Raw genomic sequence first — 25256 nt, forward strand, 5'->3', positions numbered from 1 at the left:
TTTGTCTCATATTTAGGCTGTAAGGGATTTGGGGCAGATCTATCCTTTGTTTACGTTCTTTATAAGGATATGATCTATTTTGTAATTAGTTTGCATACCAGCCTGTCCTACTGATGTTTGTGGGAGTCCTTGTGTGCTCAGACAATAAGTAATGATAGCACAGTCTAGCCTACTAAAGACAAACTTTTGTGATGCTTGGTACCAAATATAGTTTGAGAGAATTTCACATCACTCTCACTTGTGCATGCCCAATTCTCTACCAGCACTGAAGTCTGGCGTTGATGACGGCATTGCTCATATTGGTCTGGAAAAACAAATATCTCTGGAAAAAAAAGGTGAAAGTAAGGGAGATGAAAGGACTTTGTTGAAGTCATGGTGAAAGGAAAATAAGCTCTGCATTGCTTCTGGAGCCTCACTCAACAACCACACTGTGCTGCACCAAGGAAGGGCTCAGTCTCAGTGTGATGGGTCCTCACTCTGCAAGATGAGACTCACTCGCCACCAGTGGCCTTTGAAGGCATACATGAGAATAATCCTGGGAATGTGTGAAATCAAAGAACCAAATATGACTGCCAAAATACCCAGCCTCAAGCTGCATATCCTGCTGTTTCACTGGCACCATGATGAGAAATAACATTGCTGTGGGGATTCCATCCAGACTCCTGCAGTCAGATTTACTGTGGTGAGAACACAGAGCTACCTCCCCCAGTATGGAAGACTGCAGGCCATGGTGTTATGAATCACTAAAGACAGAATAGGAAATAATTCTGCAGAGCTGCCTGGAGGCAGTAGGATGGAGACCTTGGCAGGCAGGGATGCTTTGGACTGCAAAGGAACAGCATCTCCATCTGTCACACGTCTCTACCAATGAAAGGGCTGCTGTAGATAAATTACTCAGCCTAGTAGTAAATCAGCAATTTCAAGGTGCAGTTGATTAAAAAAGCAAGAATGTAAGGATTGAACTACTGGCTCAGACAGGATGATTGCCTTGCTCTGTATCCTGTCCATGACAATGGCCATAGCTGTTAGCAGCTACAAGTGATCTGAAATTGCTAAATATTCATGTGGATTGATTTCCTTGTTTATGAAAGGTTAGCAGCCCTTTATTGCAAGCTGTCCATGAGAACCTAAGGATAGCTCTGAAGGGCAGCTCACAGGCTTTCTTTGACTGATTTCTTTCTGATTTCATTTTGTCTTACCATCAATAATAAAGGAAGAATGTGCTGACTTAAAGCAATTAGAGAGTGCTCTGGTGTGTGCATTTCATGGAGGTTTGTATTTTGCACTGTGACTAGTGTGCATCTCATGTCCTTCTCAGGATTGTCTAACTTTACATGGGGCAGCCCATTCAATGATTTTGTCAAACTGCTACACACCGTGCTTTATCTGCCCAGGATCTGGTGACCCCCAAAGCATTCCTGGCAAGTGTACCTCACTTAGGTGTGTAAGGGACACATACTTGGTGTAGGTCACAAGAAATCCATGGTCTTAACACTGCCTAAGAGTTAGCTGGATGCTTAAATTCCCTTGGCATTTAGGACATAATAGCAAAAGAGTTAGAAAGGCTGAAAATTATTCTTTAGGTTTACACAAATCTTGTGTATTCAAATGCAAGTGTCTGGGCGTAAGCAGAGTCCCACTCTCACAAGATCTAGCCACCACCACATCCAGTCACAGCTAGTCAGGAGTTTATTCATCAGTGGAGCAGGGACAGCTGTTGGAGTCCCATGAGCCTTTGGCCAAATGACTAGTTCATTATGTTTCATCTGCTGGGATTTCCTTGCATAAACATAGACAGCTGGTGCCATTTGAATGCTCTTAGTTATTCCTCCTCTTCTTGTCACTAGCTCTGAAAGGTGAGCTCTGAAAGGTGAGGCTTTCTGGATCATATCTGCAGGCTTTAGGGGGAGGTCCTGGACATCTGGGGCATCTAATAGTGTGTGCTTTTCTTAAGGCAGCTGGATGGAGTCTTGAATTCCACTTTAGTCACTAGGATGTGGGCTGCTTGGTGTCATGCTGCCACTCCAGTAGGGTTTGAATATCCACTAGGTCCAGGGTCTAATTTCCCAGTTCCATGAAGGTGCCATGACTACTTAGACCATCTTACATAGCAGTAGGTAAGTGTGTTCAGGCAGTGGAAAATTGCCTCTTTGAGTACACTGACAGGATTCTGGGGGTCTTTTCAGGCATGTTAACATTGGTGCTTTTAGAAATGTTCAAGCAGTTTTAGCCCGGGCTCTGGTCCAGAGGGGAGGCAGTGTGCTGTGTCACACTCATCCCAGACAGCCCAAAGAATCTCCAGTGATACTACAACTGCTTGGGCAGCATATCCCTTATTGTGTCACCCATATTGAAGTATCTGAATTTACACGTTTGAATGTGTAGCTGGATTCTGCCCTCATCACTCAACTAGTTCACCTGCTTCTTTGCAGGGGGAGAGGAAAGACAGAAAAGCCTCTATTGAATGAAATAGCTTCAAATAGCTTTCCTTTCTTTAAAGGACTGATGCAGATATGAGAACAGGCAGCCCAAGGTGAGTGGGCTGAGTGGCAGCCTCGGAGAGGCAGCCCAACACATGTTCTGACAAAAACATTTTGATGTGTGTGGGGTAGGGTTAAGTCACACCGAATAGGAAGCCATGTCTTGGGACCATGATTTGACAGAAGATTTGTTGCTGGCTGGGCAAAGTTGTTGAACACAGCTGCTTTTGCTGCAGTTCCGTAAGTTGAGACACCCTTGTGAATTTTAAGCTTTGCTGCTGCTTCTGCTCTCCTTAATGATCTCTTTGTAGGCTTGGCCATTACAGGAACTGTATGCCCATTATAAATGAAGAGAAGTGCCAACCTGAATCAGTGTCTGTTCTTTCCATCCTCCTTGCAAAGCAAAAAAAAAGAAAAAAAAAAGAGAAGCAAGGTTTCTTAGCCCTCTGAGTATAGAGAAGCTGAACAATACCGTTTGTTTTGTGGTGTTTGCTCCTTGCTCAGCTATGTCAGGATTTTAGTGTAATTTATGTTGTTTTCTAAAATATTAATGCTTTCTGTTTCTCTTAGCCGTTCCACAGTTCTTGCTTGTCTCAGCAGACGCAGCAGAGATGTCTTTTGGCACATCATGGCCAAGTACCACAAAGCCTATTTAAAACCACTTCTCTTTCCCCCCTCTTTTATTTTTTTAATAACCTGTTAATGTTCCATGGTGTCTCCTTCCTTTTCAAGTCTAAAAATTATTGATGAATCAATCACATATATAAAGCATGTAGAGTTGACACCCCACCCCCCAAACAAAATAAAAGAAAAAAAAGAAAGGAGGACTCCTCTGATTATTAAAAAGAATCTGTCTTTAAGGGCAACATTCTCCATACTTTGCTGCCACAGCAGCTGCTTGCAGTACAACTGGGGCATGCCACCTAGGCAGTGCTGGAGTTATTCCAGCTGCACAGAATTGTAGGCAATAGAATACAAAATACAGCACAGGCTTACTCAGGCTGGGCTGGGTTTAGTCAGTCACATCTGGTCCAGAAAGATAAGTGCAGTGGAAAATTGGCTTGTTTGGCTAACTAGTTCACCTCATCTGATTCTGTTTGCTCAGGAGGTAATCCCCAAAGGATATTTTCAGTTTGGTTTTTCCCCTCCATCTTGGAGAAAAGCTTGAGCAGACACAAGGAGAGGGAGAAAATCCTCACTGCTAGTTTTTTAGGATACAAAAATAAATTAGAGCATCAATTAAGAATAAGCAGTTTTCACACTTGGTGAGAAGTAGTTTATTCCCCCTTTCACTAGTGGTGCTAAACAGTCATCTGTGCCTCCATCCAGCTAAAGGACACTCAACTCATTGTCACTGCAAGCTTTGCTGGACAGCAGTGAGCAACTTCCTCAGGGCAAACACTGATCTGGTGAGTCTTCCCACTGAATTTCACCAGAAATTAAAAGCTCTCTGCAACAGAAGTAGACACTTCCACATGTGCGGCAGGAGAAGTAAAGAATGTCAGGACAGCTGAGACTCTATCCTTTGTTTGCTTTGGTGACATACCTCGAAGTTTTGAGCTAGATATTGAAAATTATAGTGTTCATTTTCCCTTTTATCCCTTACCTTTCTCTATGTTTTTCTGTTTGTTTTATTTTTCTGTCTCATATATAATTCTATTTCTTCTTCTGTTTGGAGGAGTGATAGCTTCTTTGTGGAAAGGAATGCAGGTCTCATCTATTCCATGGATTACAGCTTTTCAGAGCTGAGACATATTAATAATTCTACAGCCCTGGTGAGCATGAGCACCAGGACGATAGTGCATGAGCACAATCTCTCAGATGCTTTGATTGGAATGAGCTGGCTGAGTTGGCTGAAGCAATTCAAGGTTATTCTCCTGAGCATCAGAGGGTTCTGGATTTGGTTGCTGTTCTTACTTCAGTAAAAGTCATATATTCAAAGATTAATACCTTGGACTTGGTTTAAGTCCTAAAGCCTGATTTTCCATAATTCTTGGGAAAATATATTGATTCTGAAGAATACCTATTAGTGAAGTTGCCATCAGCTGTTGTTAAGAGTTTAATTGCATGTAGGGAGGGAGGTAAATTTTCAAAGTTTGAGCTTAATGTTGTTTTTTAGATCCTAAATAGCTTTCAGAAATCTGTCTCTGCACATCTGGTAGAAGATGTTAATTCTTTAAACAAAAAATTATGTTCATGTTCTTTTGTGAATACAAATACGATGGAGAAATCCTGCTGGGCATCTCTCTAAAAGGCACTCTGTCTGAAGTAGCTATTATTATTGCCTTTAATATGGATTTTTCAAAAAAAAAGAGATTCATCCATCTAATAAATATTTTCCCATTTCCACAGCACTAGTTTCTACGTGATGTGACCTGATTAAAACCATTATTTGTACAGGATCAGCAATGAGCCAAGTGTACCCTTCCAGAACACCAAATGGATGGCTCTGTTACTCCATGATTACTTGTGAATTGGCGACCTTCAGCTGGTGACCTGGTGTCACTGTAAATTAATCATGGCAGCAAAGTGATATTTAGGGAGTGTAATAACCACAAATGACCTTGGTGTAATGCCTCTCTGAGGAGAAAGCCAAGCTCTCATTCTCTGTGATCTCAGGTTTGTAACTCTTTTCCCCTGTAAAAGCAGCATCAAAAGGTGATGTGTAAAGTGAAGCATAAGGCATAATGTCTATCTGGCAATTCAAAGTTTCTAATTCTTCATTCTAAAACAGGATTCGATTAAAACCCCAGCAATAATTTCCTTTCCCAATGGTAGCCAACACCATGTTGTCTTCTTACTTACTGCCTTAATGTCTAGGAAGACAGGAGGTGGCTAAGTTTCCTTTTTATTCACAGGTTTTTGTCATATTCTCTGGAATTCAACATGCAGCTCGTCATATAGCACAGGGGTGCTTGTGACAGCTGACACTGTGAACACAGATATATATATATATATATATATATATATATATGAATACTGGCCAGATTTTGCTATGCTTGTTCTTGTGAGCTAGTATTTGATATCAGATACTAATCAGTCTGATCAAGGAAACTTTTTTTTTTTCTGCTGCAGTAAAAGTATTTGTCCACTGGCCAAGAGGTGATTTTGCATTTAGAGCTATTTATTTTCAATATTGTTTTTAATACTATTTCATATCCAGCCATGGCATTCTGTGGTGTTTCTCTGATTTATTACTATTGCCTCCACCTGAAACATTTACTAAGACTATGACTATGCATTTTCTTTGAGAATGGATATTAAACAGAAACTGGGCAGGAGAGCAGTGGCTGGACTTGCTGAAATGGTATCTTCAGGTGATATTTTGAAGCTGTCACTCTACATCCAGTGAAACATCTGTGTTCAATTACCAAGGAGATTATTAACAGAGGACTGCTCTTCTCTCTCCAGAACATTAATCTCAGAAGACATATTGAAGAAACCCAGGCTTCTCATAAGATAAATTCTGCAAAAGAAGGGTGAAAAACTGCATGCATAAAATGTGCCTCCTTAACTCCCAACAAACGTGGAAGCTGTGCCAAACCCTTCAGTGCAGGAGCAGAAGAGAGCTGCCAAGTATTTGCCAGATGTGGTGCAGACACTAGGTTAAGCATGGAAACCAGGAGGAATAGATAGATATTAAGGGATTTGGCTGCTCTTTTGTAGAAAGAGTAGCATATATCTCTTACTGATGCATGCACCCTGATGTGGCTCATGGAATTTAGCTGGCACGCCTTGAAACTCTGCTTAACTGCTGGCAGTGCACAGGCCTGAGCTCACGTCTTTCAAAGCTCATAAAGAAAGGATAAAATAGAAAAAGAGAATCCAGGCATTTTTGTTTCTCTTTTCACACTGTTCCTTTATGATGAGTCCTGTAATAGCCAGACACTCCTCCTAGTACTTCTCTGAATCCCCAGGGTCTTTCTCTGGATCTGGGACTTAGCAACTAAGCAATGGCTCATGCTTTTGGACAGATTTGTTCACATGCATCCATAAGCAGTTTCAAAGGGCTAGCAGTACCCCAAACAGCCCCCTCCTCCTGTCTGCAAAATGAATTCCTTTGAAGGCTATGTAGTAAGGCAAGGAAAAAATGGTGTGCATTCAGTGTGAAACATCTTCCTGTAAACTGTGCTCCTTGTCAAAATGATCAGAAGATGAGATGGTGAGGTGGGTGCAATCTATTTATGCATCTATCCATTCATACATCTGTCTAAAATGACACTGAGCACTTTTCTAAGTTTTTTTTCTATGTTGTCTTACTTTCACCATTTTTATATTTTACATGCTTGTCTCATTTTCTATATTGTTTGTTTAATTGGTAGGTTGTTTTTTCTTTTTGCCTAATTTTTATATTCTGTCTTCATATGTATCTTCAGGCAAAAGGAAAATAAAGATTCCAGTCCCTGAGTGCCAGAATGTGTCACTTCTCTCGAGTTTCAGCTGTCACCAGACACTCAAACCTCTCCACTCCCCATGTTTACCCAGAAGCACAGGATACTGCTGCACACCTGAAACCATGCCCCTGGCATGGTCCCCGAGCCAATTCCTCCCCCTCTCAGCAGGGATAATCACATCCTCTTCTCTGTCAGCTGATGAATCCACACTGGGACTTTTGGAGACACCTGCTCATCTGCTGGCTCCTGCTCTGCTGCAACCAGGGCCAAGTAAACTTCAAAATTAAAACTCACAGAATACTCATCACAAACATGGGCAGATGATCACAGTTACCTTTGAAGAAGTAACATAAGGTCAAATCTTCTACACAAGATAAGTAGGAGTGCTACATTTATTCTCTGGAGGTGATTTTTCATTTTTTGCCTCCCCCCCAGTAAATAGCCCTAAGCTTTGCCAGCCAATAGCAAGCAGAGCTGAAATTCCAATTTCCATTTCATCCCAGTATGGTATCCCAAGAGTGCAATTTCTTCACAAGCTGTCAGTCCCAACACAGGGATGCTAAATGGACCTAAAGAGCTCTTTGAAATCTCAGTATAAATTATCCTTCTGGAGCTGAACCAATGCACATTTTCTGCCTTCACATGCTGACCCTCTGTGCGCATTTACCCAGACTCACACTCTGGCTTTAATGGCATTTTGACAATAAGTAATCTTGGCTACAAGGAGCGTGTGGACAGTGACTTATTCTCCCCATTTCTGTTTCACCCTCATAAGCAGTTTTGTGAAAGACCCCAGTTTCATGAATGCTTCAGGCCAGGTGGGGATCTGGGCCGGGTGGGGTGGAGAGGGGTCCCCCTCACCTCGCCTTGGTGTGGCCATTCCAGCAGTCCTCCTCGACGGACGGACCCGCTGTCACCCGCTCATCCTTGCAGATTGTGTAGGGCAGGGCTGACCAGAACTTTTTAGAGAGCTTTAGCTTTTCTTTAATGTCTGTTACCTGATTAAGAGACAACGAGAGGGAAAACAGATTAAAAAACATCAGCCACGCTAATTATAATGTTAAACAATACATTGTATAAATTTGTAATGGTGATGATGGTGAAGGTTAAAAAAGCTAAAGGTGCTAAAACTTAATGTCCTCGTGTTTAAAAACAAGACACCCAGCATTTGAGTTCAGAACATACAAATAATCAAAGTCACCTTTTTTCACAGGCAAGACATTAATAAAAGCATATTACATCTTGTGCTTCCTAGTTTCCATTTATCTAAGATTTTCTAAACATACACCTTTTTAAGAATTAATATGCCTCACAGTCTGCTGAATGTGAATTCAGTTCAATAGTGTACATCAGATAAACCCACCAGCTTGGTCATGTCTTAGAAAAATATTATATAGGCAGCTACATGTGCAGGTTCTAAAAAATGGTGCAGTGCTGAGCTGATGTTGAACTGATTTAAGATACACGGGCTGAATACATTGCAGTACATTTAGATCTCAGTTACAGTGAGAAGTCATGCAGAGGCTGTATTCATCCCTGCTATTATGTGTAGCTAAATATCTGTAGCTGAATACAGAATCCACATGCAAGAAATGTTGGGACAGTATTGAAACAGTTTCTTTACCTTATGAATTCCTTGAACAATAATTTAATTTGGCATGATTCAGGTGGCAAGCAGGAACAAACTGATTTTCCAGCATCAACTTAATAAATAAATGCTCTGACTAAAATTTTATCCGTTCTTGTTTTGTGTATGGTATACTAGAGTGGGGAAATCGACAAGAATAGATAGCAAAAACAACAAAGGACAGACTACAAAGGATGAATGCCGCCACTGTGGGTCTTATGGAAACAGATGCATTTCACATTAAGTTGTAATAGGATTTAGGGGAGCTTGTAGAATAGCTTTTAAAGGAAATCACTAAGCTTTGTTCTTTAAAAAACCAAGAAATAAAAGCTCTCCATTCCTCCATTCAGTTTTGAGATTGTCTTTTAGCTTGTTGAGGTACAATATTGTACTCGGCTATTTATCTCTTTTATCTTTTTTTCTCAGGACATGATAGCTCTCCTCACAAATGGCCTATGCTGCTGTGCCATGCTTAAACTCTGCAGAATGTCACTTTATAAGTCAGGAGATAGAAACAGCTGAGGATGTTATTTCAGAAGCACTGTTTGAATTTTCATCCACAAAAGATAAGTAGGACAGTATTTTTCTCTATGGGTTGTTGACAGTGTTTCTTGCCATGATAGACACCTTATAAATCTCCTCCACAACCCTTGCCAAGCCCTAGTTGCTTTGTTTTCACATGAGATACTAGTGGCATTTGCAAGCCTTTAAAGTCTCAATAGGGGAGCCCTGTCAAGCCAAAAAATAAATTCCAGTTTACAGGCTATGAGCAAGGCTTTGGCAGAAGTGGAGATGGTCTCAGGGTGCCTGCCCTTTCTGATATCTTTGGTCCATAGGACCAGGGTTTTTGGGGAGATAGCAATCTCTCTTCTTCCCTTTCTGCCCATGCTGAGGGTAAAAGCCCCAAGGTCCCTACTGGGACAGTTAACCAGCACAATCAACTCAGTTAAACTGCCCATTGTTCATGGTGTGTAAATTCCTGCTAGGACACAGTGAGAATAGAGGAATTTTATAGGAAGCGTAAGGAATAAAGATTAAAGTGTGGAGGATCCATTAATATGAATTTGCTAAACATGAAAGTCAAAGGAATAGATTTTCTTATTATTGCTTGTGCCTGGCTGACTATTTACATGAGTAATCTGATTGATATTGGTTGTGAGTAATTACCTTTCAGAGAAGTAACTTCATTGCTTGCTGGAAGTTATGTAAAGCTATTCAAAACTCATGTGCTTGGAGTTACATCCATATTTTGCCCATATTCAATTAGAGCTGGGGCTCTAGGACTTGCAGACTTCTGCTTTCAACAAGTGATTCAACACCTATTGGAAAGTGATTTTCCCCCTGACCCTTGTAAGGGCCGTAATTCGGAGCAGAAGCTCTTCATGGAACCAGTAAAAGGATGGAGAGAGAGTCTCACAGCTCACATGCTGCACATGCTCTCCAGATATTCCCTGAAAATCAAAATGAGGACTCCCATTCCCCAGTCTCTTCTGAAGATATTAAATGGTGTCTGCATACTCTATATTAGATAACAAATCACTAAACTTCCTAATGGATTTTCTTTTTAATTTGTATTAAGGAGGTAACCTGATAAAGCAAGATGGTCTTACTTTACTCAGGATCATTGGTAAGTGACAACTAATTAAATCTCAGAGGCATCCTTCTGAGGTGTTATTCCCATTTTAGAGCCTGGGGGGAAGCAGACATTTACATGACTCACAAAAGGCAGCAATAGTAAAAATTACTACAGCTTAGGGAAATGTTACCATTTACAGCCTCTCAAGATGCCTTCGATTCAGGTGCATTTTAAAATTTTTTATGTCCTTCAGATGTTTCTCTTCACAGCTATCTCCCACCTCATACTTTCATATTGCTTTATTTCACCATGCAGCTTTACACAGCTTGTGTGGACTCAGTCTCTGGAGTCTTGTCCTCTCCTGCTATCTGACCAGACCTCTGTTAATCCTCAGTTTTTAGCACTGGAGTTTGCACATCTGTCTAACTGGTTCCTCAAACCTCATCCTGAAACTTTCTGGAAGTGCAGTGTGGTGTCTGATGGCTTTGCTAGAGGAATTCTGAACAGTGATTGATTCACCTCCTCTTTTAGGGAGCAGCCTGATGGCCTGGTATTAATCTGTGAGATGAATATTTGGGCAGGCAATGACCTTGGATTACCATAATGTAACTTTAAATGCAGAATAGAATTAAGAGATGCAATGCTGCCCATGACATGTTAAACTTTTGCCTGTGGATTTCAGAGGTTTCAGTTCTGGGATCTTGTCAAGCATGACCACAGAAATTCTCTTATTAGTCCCCATGGTTACACATGTTCCTCTGTACATTGTTTTGATCGCCACCAACATTTAAAAACTATGCAACAGATGTACAGACCCTTGAAAATGAGATAGAACCCACTAAAGACTCAGTTAGCATTGCTTGCTTGTGATTTATGAAGTCAGACTACTGTATTCCCTGGTGACCTGTGGCCTTGTAAATGATTCCTTGGTATTTCTTATTCTTTGAATTAAAGATTACCTTTCAAGCTTGGTTAGACTTCTGTGGAAACATTTAAATATGAGACATATGCAGTTTTAATATTTTACATATTTTCTTTCCACTTGCTCTAGCAGAGATTTATAGGGATTAAGACAGCTGGATATCTTTGGCTGTAGCTAGCCTGATTTTCCCTAGTTATCTTCCTGACATAGCCCTGATATTATATTGAAATACCCTTTTTTCAGCTACTTTGGAGGTATGAAACTTGTTCTGAATCACAATACTTCCTCATAAGAAAAAAAGATACAGCAAGAAACACGCAAAAAGTTAAAATTTTAATTTATTCAGAGCATAAAAAAATGGATATTAAAATAGCTTTGTCTTGATCTATAATTGCTAACAGAAGAAAGGCATTAATGTGTAAGTGAGAAAAGTTAAGTATTTGCATAATTTTCAAGGAGAAACTAATATCCAGAGTTACAGGAATGGTCTAGCTACACTGAGAAATGCAGTTTATTTCATATTTCTGCCACTGACTTATGCAACCAAGTCAGTCACGTATGTCATGTAATTCCTCAGCAGAGCTTGGAAAGGCACCCATGAGCTCAGTTCCAGGCCTATCAGCATGGGCTCAGCTATAAGGTAAATAAAGCTGACTCATGTTTCTGTCTTTACTCACCTTGCATGCCAAAGTCATGAAGTGAGCTAAAAGCAAGCCCATCACTTTAGTAGGAATCAGACCCTACATTCCCTGCTTTATTTCAGGGCATTTGGATAAAATGAAAATTCAAAGTTTTGAATATACCATGTAAAAATAAAAATATGCTGAATATCAGTTTCATAAGGCATGAAAGATTGCAGAAAGACCCTTGCTTGTGAATGAGGCATACAATTGCCAATGGAATCATTTTGACTTAATTTCTGATGGAAGAATGCTTGTTTGGCAGTGTGATAAACTATGCTCAAAAGCAATTTGGGACAAAAAACAAATTTTAAATGTGGAGTCCCAAAAATAATTTTTAAAAAGTAAATTCCTTTTTTTTTTTTCTTTTCATCCTGCTCTGCCAAATCTTCCCCTGTCAAGACCATCTCATATTCCTTCCAGATTTATCATTCCCACCCATATAATTCCTACTTTCAAAGATAAAGGACTATCAGAAGATGCTAAAATCATGTTCAAAGATGGTGAAATGCACACAAACCTGATGTAGGTTTAATGCAATAAATGAAATAAAATAATATGGAGCCTTTATGTTAAGAAGAAATGTTTCCCATTAACCTCTCTTTCTTCTTCCTGATGTTTTTGAATTGCATTTTTTCCTTGTTTATTCTGCAATTCGGAAAGATTTTCCTTTTGAAGAGAAAGCAGAATATTCAGCTTGCCTTTCTGTCAACACCCTCTGCCTGTGGATGCTCAGAGACATCTTGATGCAACATCCATTGTGAATTAAATCTTTATGACCTGGAAAAATGTACAAATGTTTCTGGTTGTTCCCTGGAAGTTGCCTCTCTGGAGTACCAGAGTGCCACCCCAGATGTTGTCTGTGGGTTGTATGTGGCAGCAAAGACACTTGGCAGATGTTTGGAGTGGCTGCTTGGGATGAGGTGCTGAAATTTCAGGGGCTTCAGGCCGTGTATGTAAAGTATATTCTAACAGCGTGTCACACTGACAGAACAGCTACAGACAGCAAGTGGAAAGAGGTCTGACATTTTGTTTCAGAGAACAGACATGAAAGCAGCCATCATGAGCCATGTTTGTGTCTGTTCAGTCTCTTTAGTCAGACTCCTTTGCCCTTTCATTCACAGGCAGCATTTAACTAATGCCACTTCTTCATTCTGCATTATTTTCCAGTGAAAAACCAGACAAGCTTTTTGTTTGCCTGCTGCTTGCTTTGCCCTAGAAGTGTCTAAGACACCCAGCCACACACTCAGCACCCTTGCAGTCTTTATTAAAAATAATGTAGAGCTTGTATAATGGTGGGCAGCTGGATAATGGATTTGTGGATATGGTGCTTGAGTACCTGAGCTGCATGTGGAATTGTGAGAGGCATGCCCTTCATCATGGGCATGGCCAGGTAGGAAGAACAAACAGCTCACCACCATTTGATTTGTGTTCTGCCATCCAGCAGAAAACTGCGCCAGACTTTCATACATCGATTTATGCCCATTAGGGATTTAACCTGAAAGCATTTTGACTAACAGCCAACAGTTTGTTTAAAAGGACTAGGCCAGCAAGCACATATTATATACTGTTTCTAACCAAGTTGTTATGTTTATATGTCTGCTGCACCTGTGTCCCACAGTCAGGGCAAGGATCACATGTCATAAGCAGTATAGTATAGGACAGCTGGGTATTTTAACTGACACAATTTTCATTGAAAAATGGGCTTAATGAAAAGCAGTTAACTAAGATTTAAGGACTATCCCCCAAGAAAGATGTGTCCCCTGTGTGTCTTTTGTTATTTCTCTCATCTTCCTATAGATATCTTGGAGGCACTAGCCATTTATGTATAAGCAACTGAACTGGGCTCCCTCTATCTCACCCAGCTATTTAGCTAAAGAGGATCTCTCTCAGATATTTTATTAAAGGAACCTTCATTTCTCCACTGATTAGATATAGAGAGCTTAGGCACATAGTTTTGTTTAGAATGGCTCATTAGGTGCCCCAAATTTCAATGCACACTAGGTACCTCAGTGAGGGTAACTTGCTTCGATTATAAAACAAGCAAGGCAGAACTTTATTTGCTCTATATGGAAATTTTTCTTTTCATACATTATACATTTCCATACTTTCTCACACAAAATAAACTTAAATGCCAAGCAGTTGCCAAACCACCATGCACTTGACAGCGGATCATTTCCAGCTTTTTAACAAGTGAGGCATGTGTGCCACATGGACTCAGCAGGACCTGAGCATCGCGCAGCCCCAGCTGCCAGGCAGCACCCTGGGTTTGGGGGGCCCTCGAGATGGCAGTGTTGCTCAGTGTTGATGCTGCTGCCAGCCCCCCTCAGCACACCCGCTGTGTTTCCCAGAGAATAAGACCGTAGATTGTTCCGCTGAATATAAAACTGACAACCCTGTTATTTTAAACTCGAAAGTGACAGGCTGTTATTTTAATGAGGTCTGCCACTGCCAAGGTTAACCAAAGCTTTATTTTCCCTACAAAACATTAAGGCTGCGGTTCTAAAAAGGGGGCTGTGAAATTTCATGGTTATTGATACTTTCTCAGGGCAGAGAAGTTCTGAAAATTTCACCCAGGTCTTCTTGCTCAACAAATGCTTTTTGTTTTCCATCATTTTTTTTCCCTCCTGACTTTGTGACTTGAAATGGTCCGGAGCTTTACCAATAACTGCCTGCTCATGATTCATGCTTCTGAATCTGCAGAAAAGCAGATGACAGCTCTTCTAATCAAGAACTAATGCAGAATCCCAGTTATGAAGCACAAATGGGCGCCTGGGTAATTTGTGAAATAAAACAAATGAGCCAGGTGACTTTACAAAGCAAGACTTTTCTCATCAGAGCATTTAAAAGTAAAATGAAAGGAGTTTTTGCTGTCATGTTCTCTGAGAACTATCACCTCTCTGACAAAAAAACAAAAGTTAAGGCCTTTAATAACAGTAAAGAAAGGCTATTAACCTTACCGAATTCTCAGAAATAACACACATATAAGTTCAGAGAGTTAGGGTGCATTCAGCTTCCACACTAATACTCCTACACTTATGTATCTACATTCATGTCACAATCCCCAGAAACCAAACACAGACTCACTCAAGTTTCTAGTGCCATTTGAGACACCTGCAGTGATCTGGGCAAGTCTCCTGCAACTTGTGATTTATATGTGACCGCCCAGGGTGCTGTCGTGGACGACCTAGCTGAATTTTATTTCATTGAGCTTTGACCTGAAACAGGCATTTTAAAACAATCCAGGTTGCCTACTGCATGTTTTTCAGGAAAATAATTTGCAGGTCTGCATGAGAGCCGACATTATCTCACGGAGGCCTCCTTGCCATCTGTGGCCCAGAAATGCTGGTGTCACATCTCAGGTTCGCTGGCTCCAGGTGCCATTGCTCATGCAGGGGCTGGACAGTCACTGCTCAGAGCTGACAGCCTGGTGCTCCAAAAGAGTACAAGCAAACAGGCATGTGCCTTTGGCATTGCTGCCTTTCTGTGTCTTAACCCTCACCTGGGGATCCTACCTTCAGCCTGCAGAGACAGCAACGTTGTCTCACGTCATCAAATGGACCTTTCTATTTTAATAAAGCACTGACATTTTTGCTTACAGGCAGGTAGAGTCTGACACAAAACTCTTGCCACATTCAACATTCATTTTGGCTGGGGAGAGGTGAAGGGCAGAAGTCTGTCCAATGGTGAAGCAACCTGGCCCAAATGTCCTTTTCATAAATGTGTTCTCCTTTCCATAAATTCCACTTAAATTCCTTTCCATAATTTCCATTTAAACTCTACACTTTGATTCATAGTAAATAAAAATATTGCTTTTGGAAGGTAGAAGGTACTGGAAGCATCAGTACCCTGAAATGGAAATCTGTAGGACCTGAAGCAGCTTTCTTCTTCCCTGCAATACCTAGGAGCAGCACTAAAAAGCTGGTCTATAAATCTGATTCGAGCAAATCCAAAGCACTCGGAGGAATCAGCTTTTTATTGCAGATAAGTATTAAAGTAGCAACAGAAATATGTTGGAATCTTAAAGATAAAATGCCAGAAGCTTTTCTGTGGCAAGGCTAAGCCGTTAAGCACTGATTCTTTCTGAACAGTCCTTCATCTCTCCAAGCAAAAATGTTAATAACTAATGTAAACAATTACTAATAGAGTATTTCAAGCTTACATAGACTTTCGTTTGTACTGGAAATGTTCATCTGGTACCTGAAGTGTCTGTTTCTTCTCTTAAAATTCAAGAGTTTAAAAGGAACTGCATGTGTCACAGCAGAAAAATAGTTGAAGCCTCCTAAGAGCCGTGAGAAGTGTGCGATTTCAAAGGGCAGCCAGAGCTGGGATATATCCTTTCATAACAGAGCAAGGATAATTGTACTTCATACTTGAAGTAGCCTTACATTTAACTTCACTTCTTCTAGTAGTTACTTCTTGACATAGCTCCTTTGCTTTCCAAACCGAAGAAGTTCTCAGAGGACTCTCAGTGATTCAAAGCCAAACTTTTCAGGCCCTCTTATCCCCAGGTCCCACAGACCCAGCCTGAGGGAGAGCAGCTGAAGAGAGCAAGGCATTAGAACAGTAGAGTGCTCTTCTCCACATCATAATCTAGATTAATAATATTCCCATTATTATTGTTCTGTGGGAACACCCCAAACTTACAGCCAGCCGTATAATGCAAACTCCTGTTTGTTCCAACATCACAATTTATTTCATCCAAAATTAATGCCTCCTAGATTTCCCTCCCCTAACACTTCTGGTTGCCAGTCATTCTCTTGCTGGCAACCAGCAAGCTGGAGCTTGCTTTCAAAGGCCTGGATATATTCCTTCTGGATTATTTTAATCCAAATACATACAAATCCACGTTATTACAAGTGGTGAATATATACAGATAGGAAAAAAATAAAAGTCAGCATAGAGGCTTTGTGATATTGCAATTGCTCATTGTAGTTTTGTATTTTTCTGCCAAATTTTCTTTCTAGACTCTCCAAGGAAAATGCCACAATTTCATTTTCAGAGTTGTTTTAGGGATGAGAAAGATATCAACAAATTGGTTTTAAGTCACATGCAATATAAATTGTTAAAACATCTAAGTGAAAATCACAAAATATTGAGAATGAAAAAGGTAATGTTTTCAGAGACACAAAGTTATGTAAAAAGACATTTCTAGCAGGGCGAGTGGGCTCAGCAGGGAAAGTGCTTATCGGGAAAACAATCGGAGTCAGAGAGAGCCTGGTAGTGTCAATCTGCTGTGTCAATGCACTAATGGCTGTCACTGCCTTCCCACTGAGCAGGGGAGCTGAGGTGGCCTTGCACGCCCTTGTCCTTTCAGGATAGGGTTAAGTACCCCAATTAGTGGATCCGACTGCACACAGCTCCTCAGGGCTGCCAGGGAGCCAGGCAGATGCAGACAGGAGATGGAGAGGTTGGGTGTGGGTCCAGCTGCTGCTGGTGTTCAAGAATCACTCCAAAAGAGGGACAAAATTTAAGTCCAGATTGAAGTATAGCAAAGTAATGGGCTGTCCTCATAAGATTTTATCCTAAAGCAGCAAAACTCTTATGAGACTAATCAATTCCCGGTTTTCTGCCACGGCTGGGTGCAAAGTCATGAATTTAGATACTCTTTCAAAATTGGTGCTCAGTCTAATTCTGAATCAGGAAATGGACCCCTTCTTTGGTTCTCTTTGAAGCAGATATGTATTTCTGGAGTCCTCAGTCTGAGCCCTGTGACTTGGTGAGCAGTACGAATTCAAGGTGCACAGCTCACCTCTGCCATAAATTCAATACACTGCAAAAACCATTTGTGAAATCTAATCTGGACAATTTAAAGAGCAAACACTGATGGATAAGAACGAGCACAGTTTCCAGCATTTGAGGCATACTGTGTGAATTTGAATGAGCTCTCTGTCCAAAAGAGGTTTTATTCCAAATAGAAAAATGAAGAGAAGAAAAGGAAGACCCCATATAGATGAAAAATAATCATATACCAAGCAAATTACTTGAAATCAGAGAGTCACTGGATAAGCAAAACATTCCCCTACATCTCCAAGTACCTTCCTTACAATGAAAACTCTATTTTCCTTTCTTGAATTCCGCATCCGGTAAAAAGTCTCTCCACTTCTCCCAACACATCTACCTAACAGCAGTGATAATATAGCACAATTCAAGCTATATTTAAATCAATCAGGTAAACACAGCATGCAACTAGGCTTGGTGCTACTGCTTGAGTACCTGTTGTGGCTCTTGGGCAGGCTTCCCTGCCACCACGAGCATGCTGCTGGCATCTGGGAACTCTGTCACCACACTGCTGAGGGGGACACACTTACTGGATGCTGCCAAGGGAGGAGGCCCGAGTCAAGAAGAAGATGTGCATCTGTGTATGTAAACTTGATTTTGGTAGGTTTTTTCCTCCTTTCCACATGTACAGACCTTCTTTCTGTGCCTATACCTTCCCCTCCCTTTAGTGCATATACAAGAGGCCCCAGCATCACAGAGGCTGTAGGGGGAAGTCAAGCTGTGTGGTTCTGCCAGGACAAGGATGCTGTCACTGGGATATTTCCAAATACAAATGGAAAATGGGAATGCATCTGTTCTGCATCTTCTGCTGTGGGCTGTGAGGGCAGGGTGGGTGGTGAAAGGAAAGCTACAGGACTCAAAGCAATCAATTTGCAATGGATATCTAGTGAGTCACTTCACAAGGAGCAGTAAAATATTCTCGTCTCATTCTTCCCTGGAAACCCAGGCAATCCTGCCTGCTTTTCCCGCTGTCTCTGAGAACAAACAGGTACAGCTGAGCTGCAGAGCTGCCTGGAGCTGGCAGGCAGCCTCCTGCCAGTTTCTGCTCCTGATGGAAGCAAGGAGTTGGACAGAAGATCGATGCTTGCTCCTCGCACACAGGAGCTTAAAAGCAGCCCAGCTCCTGTGCCAGCCCCCTCATGGTGGAGGCAGCCGTGCACTGGTTATTTCTTTGGCTTTTTTTTCAAAGTAACTACCCCACCTTTGTCTGCTGGTGCTTTTCAGCCACACCAGGTATTTGGGGATCGTGGTCTGTGTCTATCATAAAAATAATGACATTATAAAAGTAACAAGTGCTGCAGTTTATTTGCCTCCAAAATCTAGAAGCTTTGAAATCCATGTTTTGGGAAGTTTAGTAATAGTGACAAAAACTGGAAAATTGGATTTGTTTTACTACAAGAGTGAAGACTGCAGATTTTAAGAAAAGCAGTTTCAGAAGATTGAGAGTTAAAAATCTAGAAAATTTGCAATTTTGTCTATAAAAATAACTCCGGAGTTCTTCACAGTGTAGAAAAAACTCAAAATAGAAAAAAAGAATATACACCCTCACAAAGTGTAGTGTCAAAAGGGAGCTAAAGATAATAATAGAAACATTCACATTTTCTATCTATTTTAGTTATTTTCCAGTCAGGAGCTCTTCAGCAGACAGAAGAGATTACTCTCACTGAGTCAAAGCTACCATTGATACCGAATGCATAAAATATAGGCCACTGCCTGAAGAAGATTTTCAAGATCCCATAAGGATTTTGAGCTTCACAAACTCTCACTTCTTATCCTCTTAATTGTAGTATTTCAAGAATGTCATTTGAAAAACTGGGATTTGGTGACTTGGAGTAGAAAAGGGTCAGGAAGATAGTGACACAATGTAGAAGGATCCTAGTTACCCTCTGTAGGAGTTGATACAAGTATGTGAGGAAAGGCCAAACCTTGCCATCTCTGAACTACCTGTGAGAGCAGAGACACAAGCTTGACAGAAAAGAAATATGATTTTTGGCAAGGGAGAGGGGAAATTTCCCTTCTAAAATATTTTCCTCAAAGGGTTCAGAGCAGTTTGAGAAGTTAAACTATAAGGAAAAATTATGAGGATTCACCTAAAGTAAAAAACTCACTTAATTGTTTTAAGGCATCAAATCATTCCGTGGTGAGGATTATCTTATAATTTATAACACATTTTTGAGTCACTGCAAATTTATTTCAGTACTTCCTTGAAAATTTCCTGACAGTAATTTATGCAGGCCAAAGTCATGTTCTGTCAAATGTGTCTCAAACTATCATATATCATCTGTCCATCAAAGCCACGTCTACCCTGTGTAGACACAGGGAATTTGAAAAAAAAATAAGAAAAGGAGAAAATATAATACAGGAACAGAAATATTTTATAATGAATAAGATAACACTTGGGATAAAAAAGGAAAGAAACAGATGAAAATGGGTTTTAGACAGACTGTTCCACTGCTATTCACTGCTCTTACATCTCTGCATACAAGAACAGCAATTTCCTTGAGGGGACCTGGTGTTTGTGGAGGAAAGGGAGCAAATGTACAATTGCTTTCAAATGTACAAATGCTCAGAGAGGAGTGGCTTGAAAAATTTAAAATCCCTGTAGAAAGAAACAGCCCAGCACCAGTTTTTCTTTATTTAATTGCTATGTACAACGGAATAAAGAACATGAAGCAAATGCGGTGTTCAGGGGAAAAAATAAAAGGGAAATTATACTTATTAGCATGCCTTTTATTCTGCACTGTTAACATCTTGCTGTTGTGTAAAAAGATTGCCACAAGGAAGAACAAGAAGCAGGAGAAGTACAGAATTCTAATTGAGTTTTCTATGCTAAACAAAATACCACAATGACTGCTCATTCATTTGGCATTCCTGCTCTCCCTGAGTCAGCACTCTGGATGGCAACATCCATCTGTGCCTGACCTATGGGTCATGTGCCAGCAGAGCAAACAGTTGTTGACTGCCCTGCTCTAAATATCAAGCAAGCAATTTCATTCTCTCTGGTTCACATCCTGAGCCACAAATGGGCACATATGAGGAGGGTAAGTTATTCAGCAGCTATGAGAAGGGGCGATGAGGTTCAAAATTTTTTTTTGTCACAGTGGTAATGACTTGCACTGGAATATAATGAAAAATTCATTACTTCTTATTTTACTGGGATAATTTTTCCCTTTCAATTTTTCAATTTTATCTCTATCTAATTTTCTTCTTCCTTTGTGCAGCACAGTATCTCCTTCTTCTGCTGTCTCAGTTGACTCCGCCTGTCCTGTGTGGTTGGGGTAACCAGGAGGTTGTGATCTGGTGACCAGCTCCCAGGGATGTGATAGCTCCAGCTTTGGTCTGTGAACACCTGAGAGGAGACATGAGTGAACCCCTGCAGGCATGAGAGGTGGCTTAAGAGACTCTTCCTTGGCCCCACACTACAGACCTGCCAGTGTGAGCACAGCTAAAGGGCAGGAGATGTGCTGGGTTAAAGCATGTAGGGCTGTGCAATGTACACATGGGCTTCTGTTGGGCTGTTTTGCCAAGCATACCCGTTTTTTAGGAGCAGCAGATCATTCCATATGTGTACATATTCATATACTCCCCTGTACTTAACTGCTACTCCATGCTGAAGTAATCTAAATCAGATACTACAGGAAAAACTATCCTTCCATCCAGTCTTCATTCCTCGATTTCCTCTCCCAGAAACCAGGAATTACAAAAGTTTTGGGAGGTGTATATTTGGAGATGGTGCCAAGGCAGAGGTGTTAGATGCCCGGTGTGAGCATCAGAGCAGATGGATGCTATTATTTAGCCTTGTCCTGTGAAGGCTGTGTGAGGCAACCCACTTTTAGGTATGTTAAGTCAGCATGCAAGAGGTTAAAGCATATTAAAAAAAGTTTCAAGAAACTTTCCCTAGAAACTGAAGTTGCCTGTAGTCATAGAGCAGATGTACGTCTTTGGAGCAGCTATAAATCCTTTGAGTACCCTAATAAATACACTGCACATTCATTGGAACAATGTGCCCAATGGATTTAAACTGCATCTTATCACTTTTTCCTGAAAATAATTATCACACCTATTAGAGGCTATATTTGGGATTTTTACCCTTATACATATATCTGCTTTCCTCTCTCTAGACAGATATTCTGCCATGAAGGATGTGTGCATTTGCAGCCTGATTTTCTCCCCAAAGAACAGAAATAACCCTATGACTATACACTGGGGCACTGCTTACAGTTAAATCAAGGTGCCCTTGAATATGGCTGGAAGCTACAGGCACTGAAAATCCTACTTTTAAACTCTTCCAGGAGCAACACAAACCTTAGTGCACAAGATACATTTTCTGTCTCTTTTCATACCAATCCATTGGATGATCATGCTGTAATAATGAAAAAATGATTGAACAAGAATTTCAGAGTAGCATAATCTTGGTGATTTTTCTGTTAACTGCTTTTCCAAAATACTTTGTTGGTCACAGTTGCTACATCTGAATGAATTTCTGAGAAATATCTTCACTGCAAAACAAAGTCCAATGAAAGTTCAATGCTTCAATATTTTTTAAAGGCTTGACAAGCTAGATGCTGCCTAGGTTGGATTCAGATTCTTGGGACGCTTTGTAGATGATTTAATTTTTCCTTCTGAATCAGACAACAGTCAGGTATCAGTGCTAGGATCTTTATTTTTCTCTGAAATTCAAAAGCAATGCAGTAAGTAGAAAACATTAAGAAAAAATCCAGAAAAAACCAGATTGAACAACCTCCCATAAGGATAGCACAGATTTATAAAAAAATCCACAGAGTATTCTTACCAAAAAGAGAAACAAGGTGTTACAATACTAGGGATGGGGCAAATAATGCACAGGACCAGCTCAAGTGAGTCCAGGAGGCAAACTGTAAATAAATTCAAATAAAGAAAGAAAGATGTGCCTGATAACTCTAGGAGTAGAATTAAAAATTCATTTTGATAAATGTACAGTGGATATGTGTAATACTATGCAATGGAGAACAAAATTATTTTGTGCAGACTAAATTCACAGCATGCTAAAATCATTCCTCCTTAAATTAATTTGACTCCAAACACCAAGACCTGGTCTAGCTTGAATATGATGAGTGGTAGCTTGCATTACAGCTCAGACCAATGTTATTTGCACCATAAACATAATTTTCCCAATACAATACTGGGAGCAGATAGCTCTGGTTGTCCTTAGGGACGACAAGCTAAGCTGCTTTTTCTCAGCAGACAGATGATTCCTAGGTGTTTACCTCAGAAATGAAAAAGTACTTTTCAAAAAAATAGTAGTAATCCATACTTGGGGATTAAAGCTTCCTGGAAAACCCAAGAGATATTTCCTCATAACAACCAAAATATTCACAATGGATACTGACATCCTGCAGACATATGTGGATGAGATGCCTCACATAGAAAAGTAATGGTACTGTGAAAGGCACAAATACTCAGGTTTGTGGGAAGCTTGCAGTACAGTAGTCACAAAATGATCTGTGTATTCACTTGTGAAAAGAAAACTTGTTTATGAGCAGCAAAGCCATATGAAAGCCTGGTTCCCCTACCAGCAGTGATATTCATGAAGTGTATTTTGAGCTGATATGGAAATATATTAGATATAAATTACCTACGATTTTCAGTGTTTAAAATTTTAAAAATGACAGCAAATGTAAGGCATATTCTTCCTTTCTCCTCCCCTGAGAAGTCAAAGCAAAAGTACTAATGTCTTTCTAATGAACACTGCTTTGTTTATCCAGAATCCAAATAACAACACAGGCATGTTGAGAATCAGCATAACCCACTGAGTTGCAAGAAACTTAAATCAAAACTGATATTAAATCAATGTCCTGATGATTTGCTTCCCCAGAGCACTCTCACTCCCACAACAGGAAGGCTGCTGAAAATTAAAGTAGTAGTGCATCATAATGCTCATTTAGATTAGCTTTATTGGAGCCAGGAACAGATTTTAACCAGTATTAAGTGCTTAATTCTCACTGGCTCTAGTTTTTGAGGGGCATACACATTATCCACAGACCATCTACTCTCCATGAGATGTAGGTTACATCAATGAGTACACCAGTCTCACACACCTTAGGGAGGAGTGCTGTTGAACATGGTGCTTTCTATGGTGTGCTAAGGGAGTTGGCATGCTAAGTTTCAGGAAGACTGAGCAGAATTGCTCACCTCAGTCCTTCTATTGAACTTGGACACAGTCCAGGATAAAATTATACCAAAATTTCAAGCACACTCTAATTGATATTTCTCTTATAGTTAAAAAGTTACAAATGTACGTATGTTTGTGTAAGCATACATTTTTAACCCTAGTATCAATAATACTAACCAGTAGCCACTGAAGATAGATCTACATTACTTCATAAAAATAAGAAATGGCTCAAACATGAGACCTCAGGCAGTTCATGGTGCTAAATGGTTAACGTGTTCCCTGGAACTGTGCTCCATCACCCCAAATGCTTTCTCCATTGCAATGTCCTGCCATGGCTTGGTGGAGACTTCATTCCAGAGATGGCTCCCAGCAGGCAGTTGCACATGAGACTGCATATTTATGATGCCCTGTGCTCTGTACAGCTCTCTAATGCTATCCTGGCAGGCTTTGCCTTCTCTTGCACAGCCATGCATCTTTCCTGCCACGTTCAAGGATGCAGTGACACATATGCTCAGTTCAGTGCTGCCACATGGATGGATCACACACAGCTCTCTCGTTATTTCAGATTGTTTGAAGACACATACACACAATCAGTATTTTCTTAGACTACAGCAACACAATGCGTGACCCACAGGAGGTCCAGGACCAAGAGGTTTGGTCTGTGGGTGCAGGCAGTTTGCTTCTGTGGAAATGAGTCCTCATCAGTGTAATCAAGGCACAGTTTACACTGCAGAGCCTCAAAATGCCAGGATCATATCCTAGCCTGTTCTCTAGTGGCATCAATGTACCCTCATAGGCAGCCCAGGTTGATATTTGCAATACATATGGAAACTCCTTTGCCTATCTTGGTGGATGTGATCCAGTTGCCCAAATGTTGCCATTGCTGTTGGAGATGCCCCAGAGAACACCACCTGGATGTCAGCTGTGGTTTCAGAAGGGTGCATGATTGCTATCACACAGAAGCCCTGCTGTGACACCTACCTTGTGCCACATGCAGGTGTCTCACATGATCTACATAATTTCAAATGGCAGTAGGTACCACATGTAAGCAAATGCATTGAGCTCTCACAGTGAAAAAGTTAGCTGCATTCTAAATGCTCAAATATTTGATACCTATGTATCTCATGCTTGCCTGACACTGATGAGCATCTGGGAAGTGCTTCTTTGCCAGTAACTCAGAAGACATGGTCTGCAGGCTGGGTACAGACTATGGATGGACGCAAGTAGGAAAGCTGGAACTATGAAGTTCACAGAGAGTTGGAAATTGTAAATGGTAACAATATCATGCTTATTTAAGGCAAATTGGGATGAAAACTTAATTGCTGGTATGTTTTAAGTTGGAAAGGCTAGTGGTGAGTGGCTAGTGGAAAGGCTATCTCTGTGAACTGAATGTATTTAGCATTTTTATTTGTACTTCAGGGTTTACACTTAGACCACAAGAAATTCAAAACTGTGACTTCATGCTCTGAACACCTACTGAATCTTCATTGTGACTCAACCAAAGACTAAGAAAATGAATGGAAATTTTTATATTGACCTCACTGAACTTAATGTTAGGCTCTAGATTTCTTTTTCTATGTACAGTTTGATTTGTGAACATTATGCCCAGGTTTGTTTTAAAAGGGTGTCTGAGTTAATGCGCTAT

General features: G+C 40.6%; 1 protein-coding gene across 1 annotated transcript in view; it reads right to left on the reverse strand.

Moving 5' to 3' along the window:
- The window catches only part of GPC6 (glypican 6), a 725714-nt gene that overhangs the window by 6321 nt on the left and 694137 nt on the right, over nucleotides 1–25256 (reverse strand). The window contains exon 8 of the mRNA XM_058018930.1: nucleotides 7736–7872. Coding sequence (XP_057874913.1) covers nucleotides 7736–7872 — 137 coding nt within the window. The remainder of the gene's footprint in view (nucleotides 1–7735; nucleotides 7873–25256) is intronic.

The sequence above is a fragment of the Melospiza georgiana genome, chromosome 2 (genome assembly GCF_028018845.1).
Source record: "Melospiza georgiana isolate bMelGeo1 chromosome 2, bMelGeo1.pri, whole genome shotgun sequence".
Classification (NCBI taxonomy): Eukaryota; Metazoa; Chordata; class Aves; order Passeriformes; family Passerellidae; genus Melospiza; species Melospiza georgiana.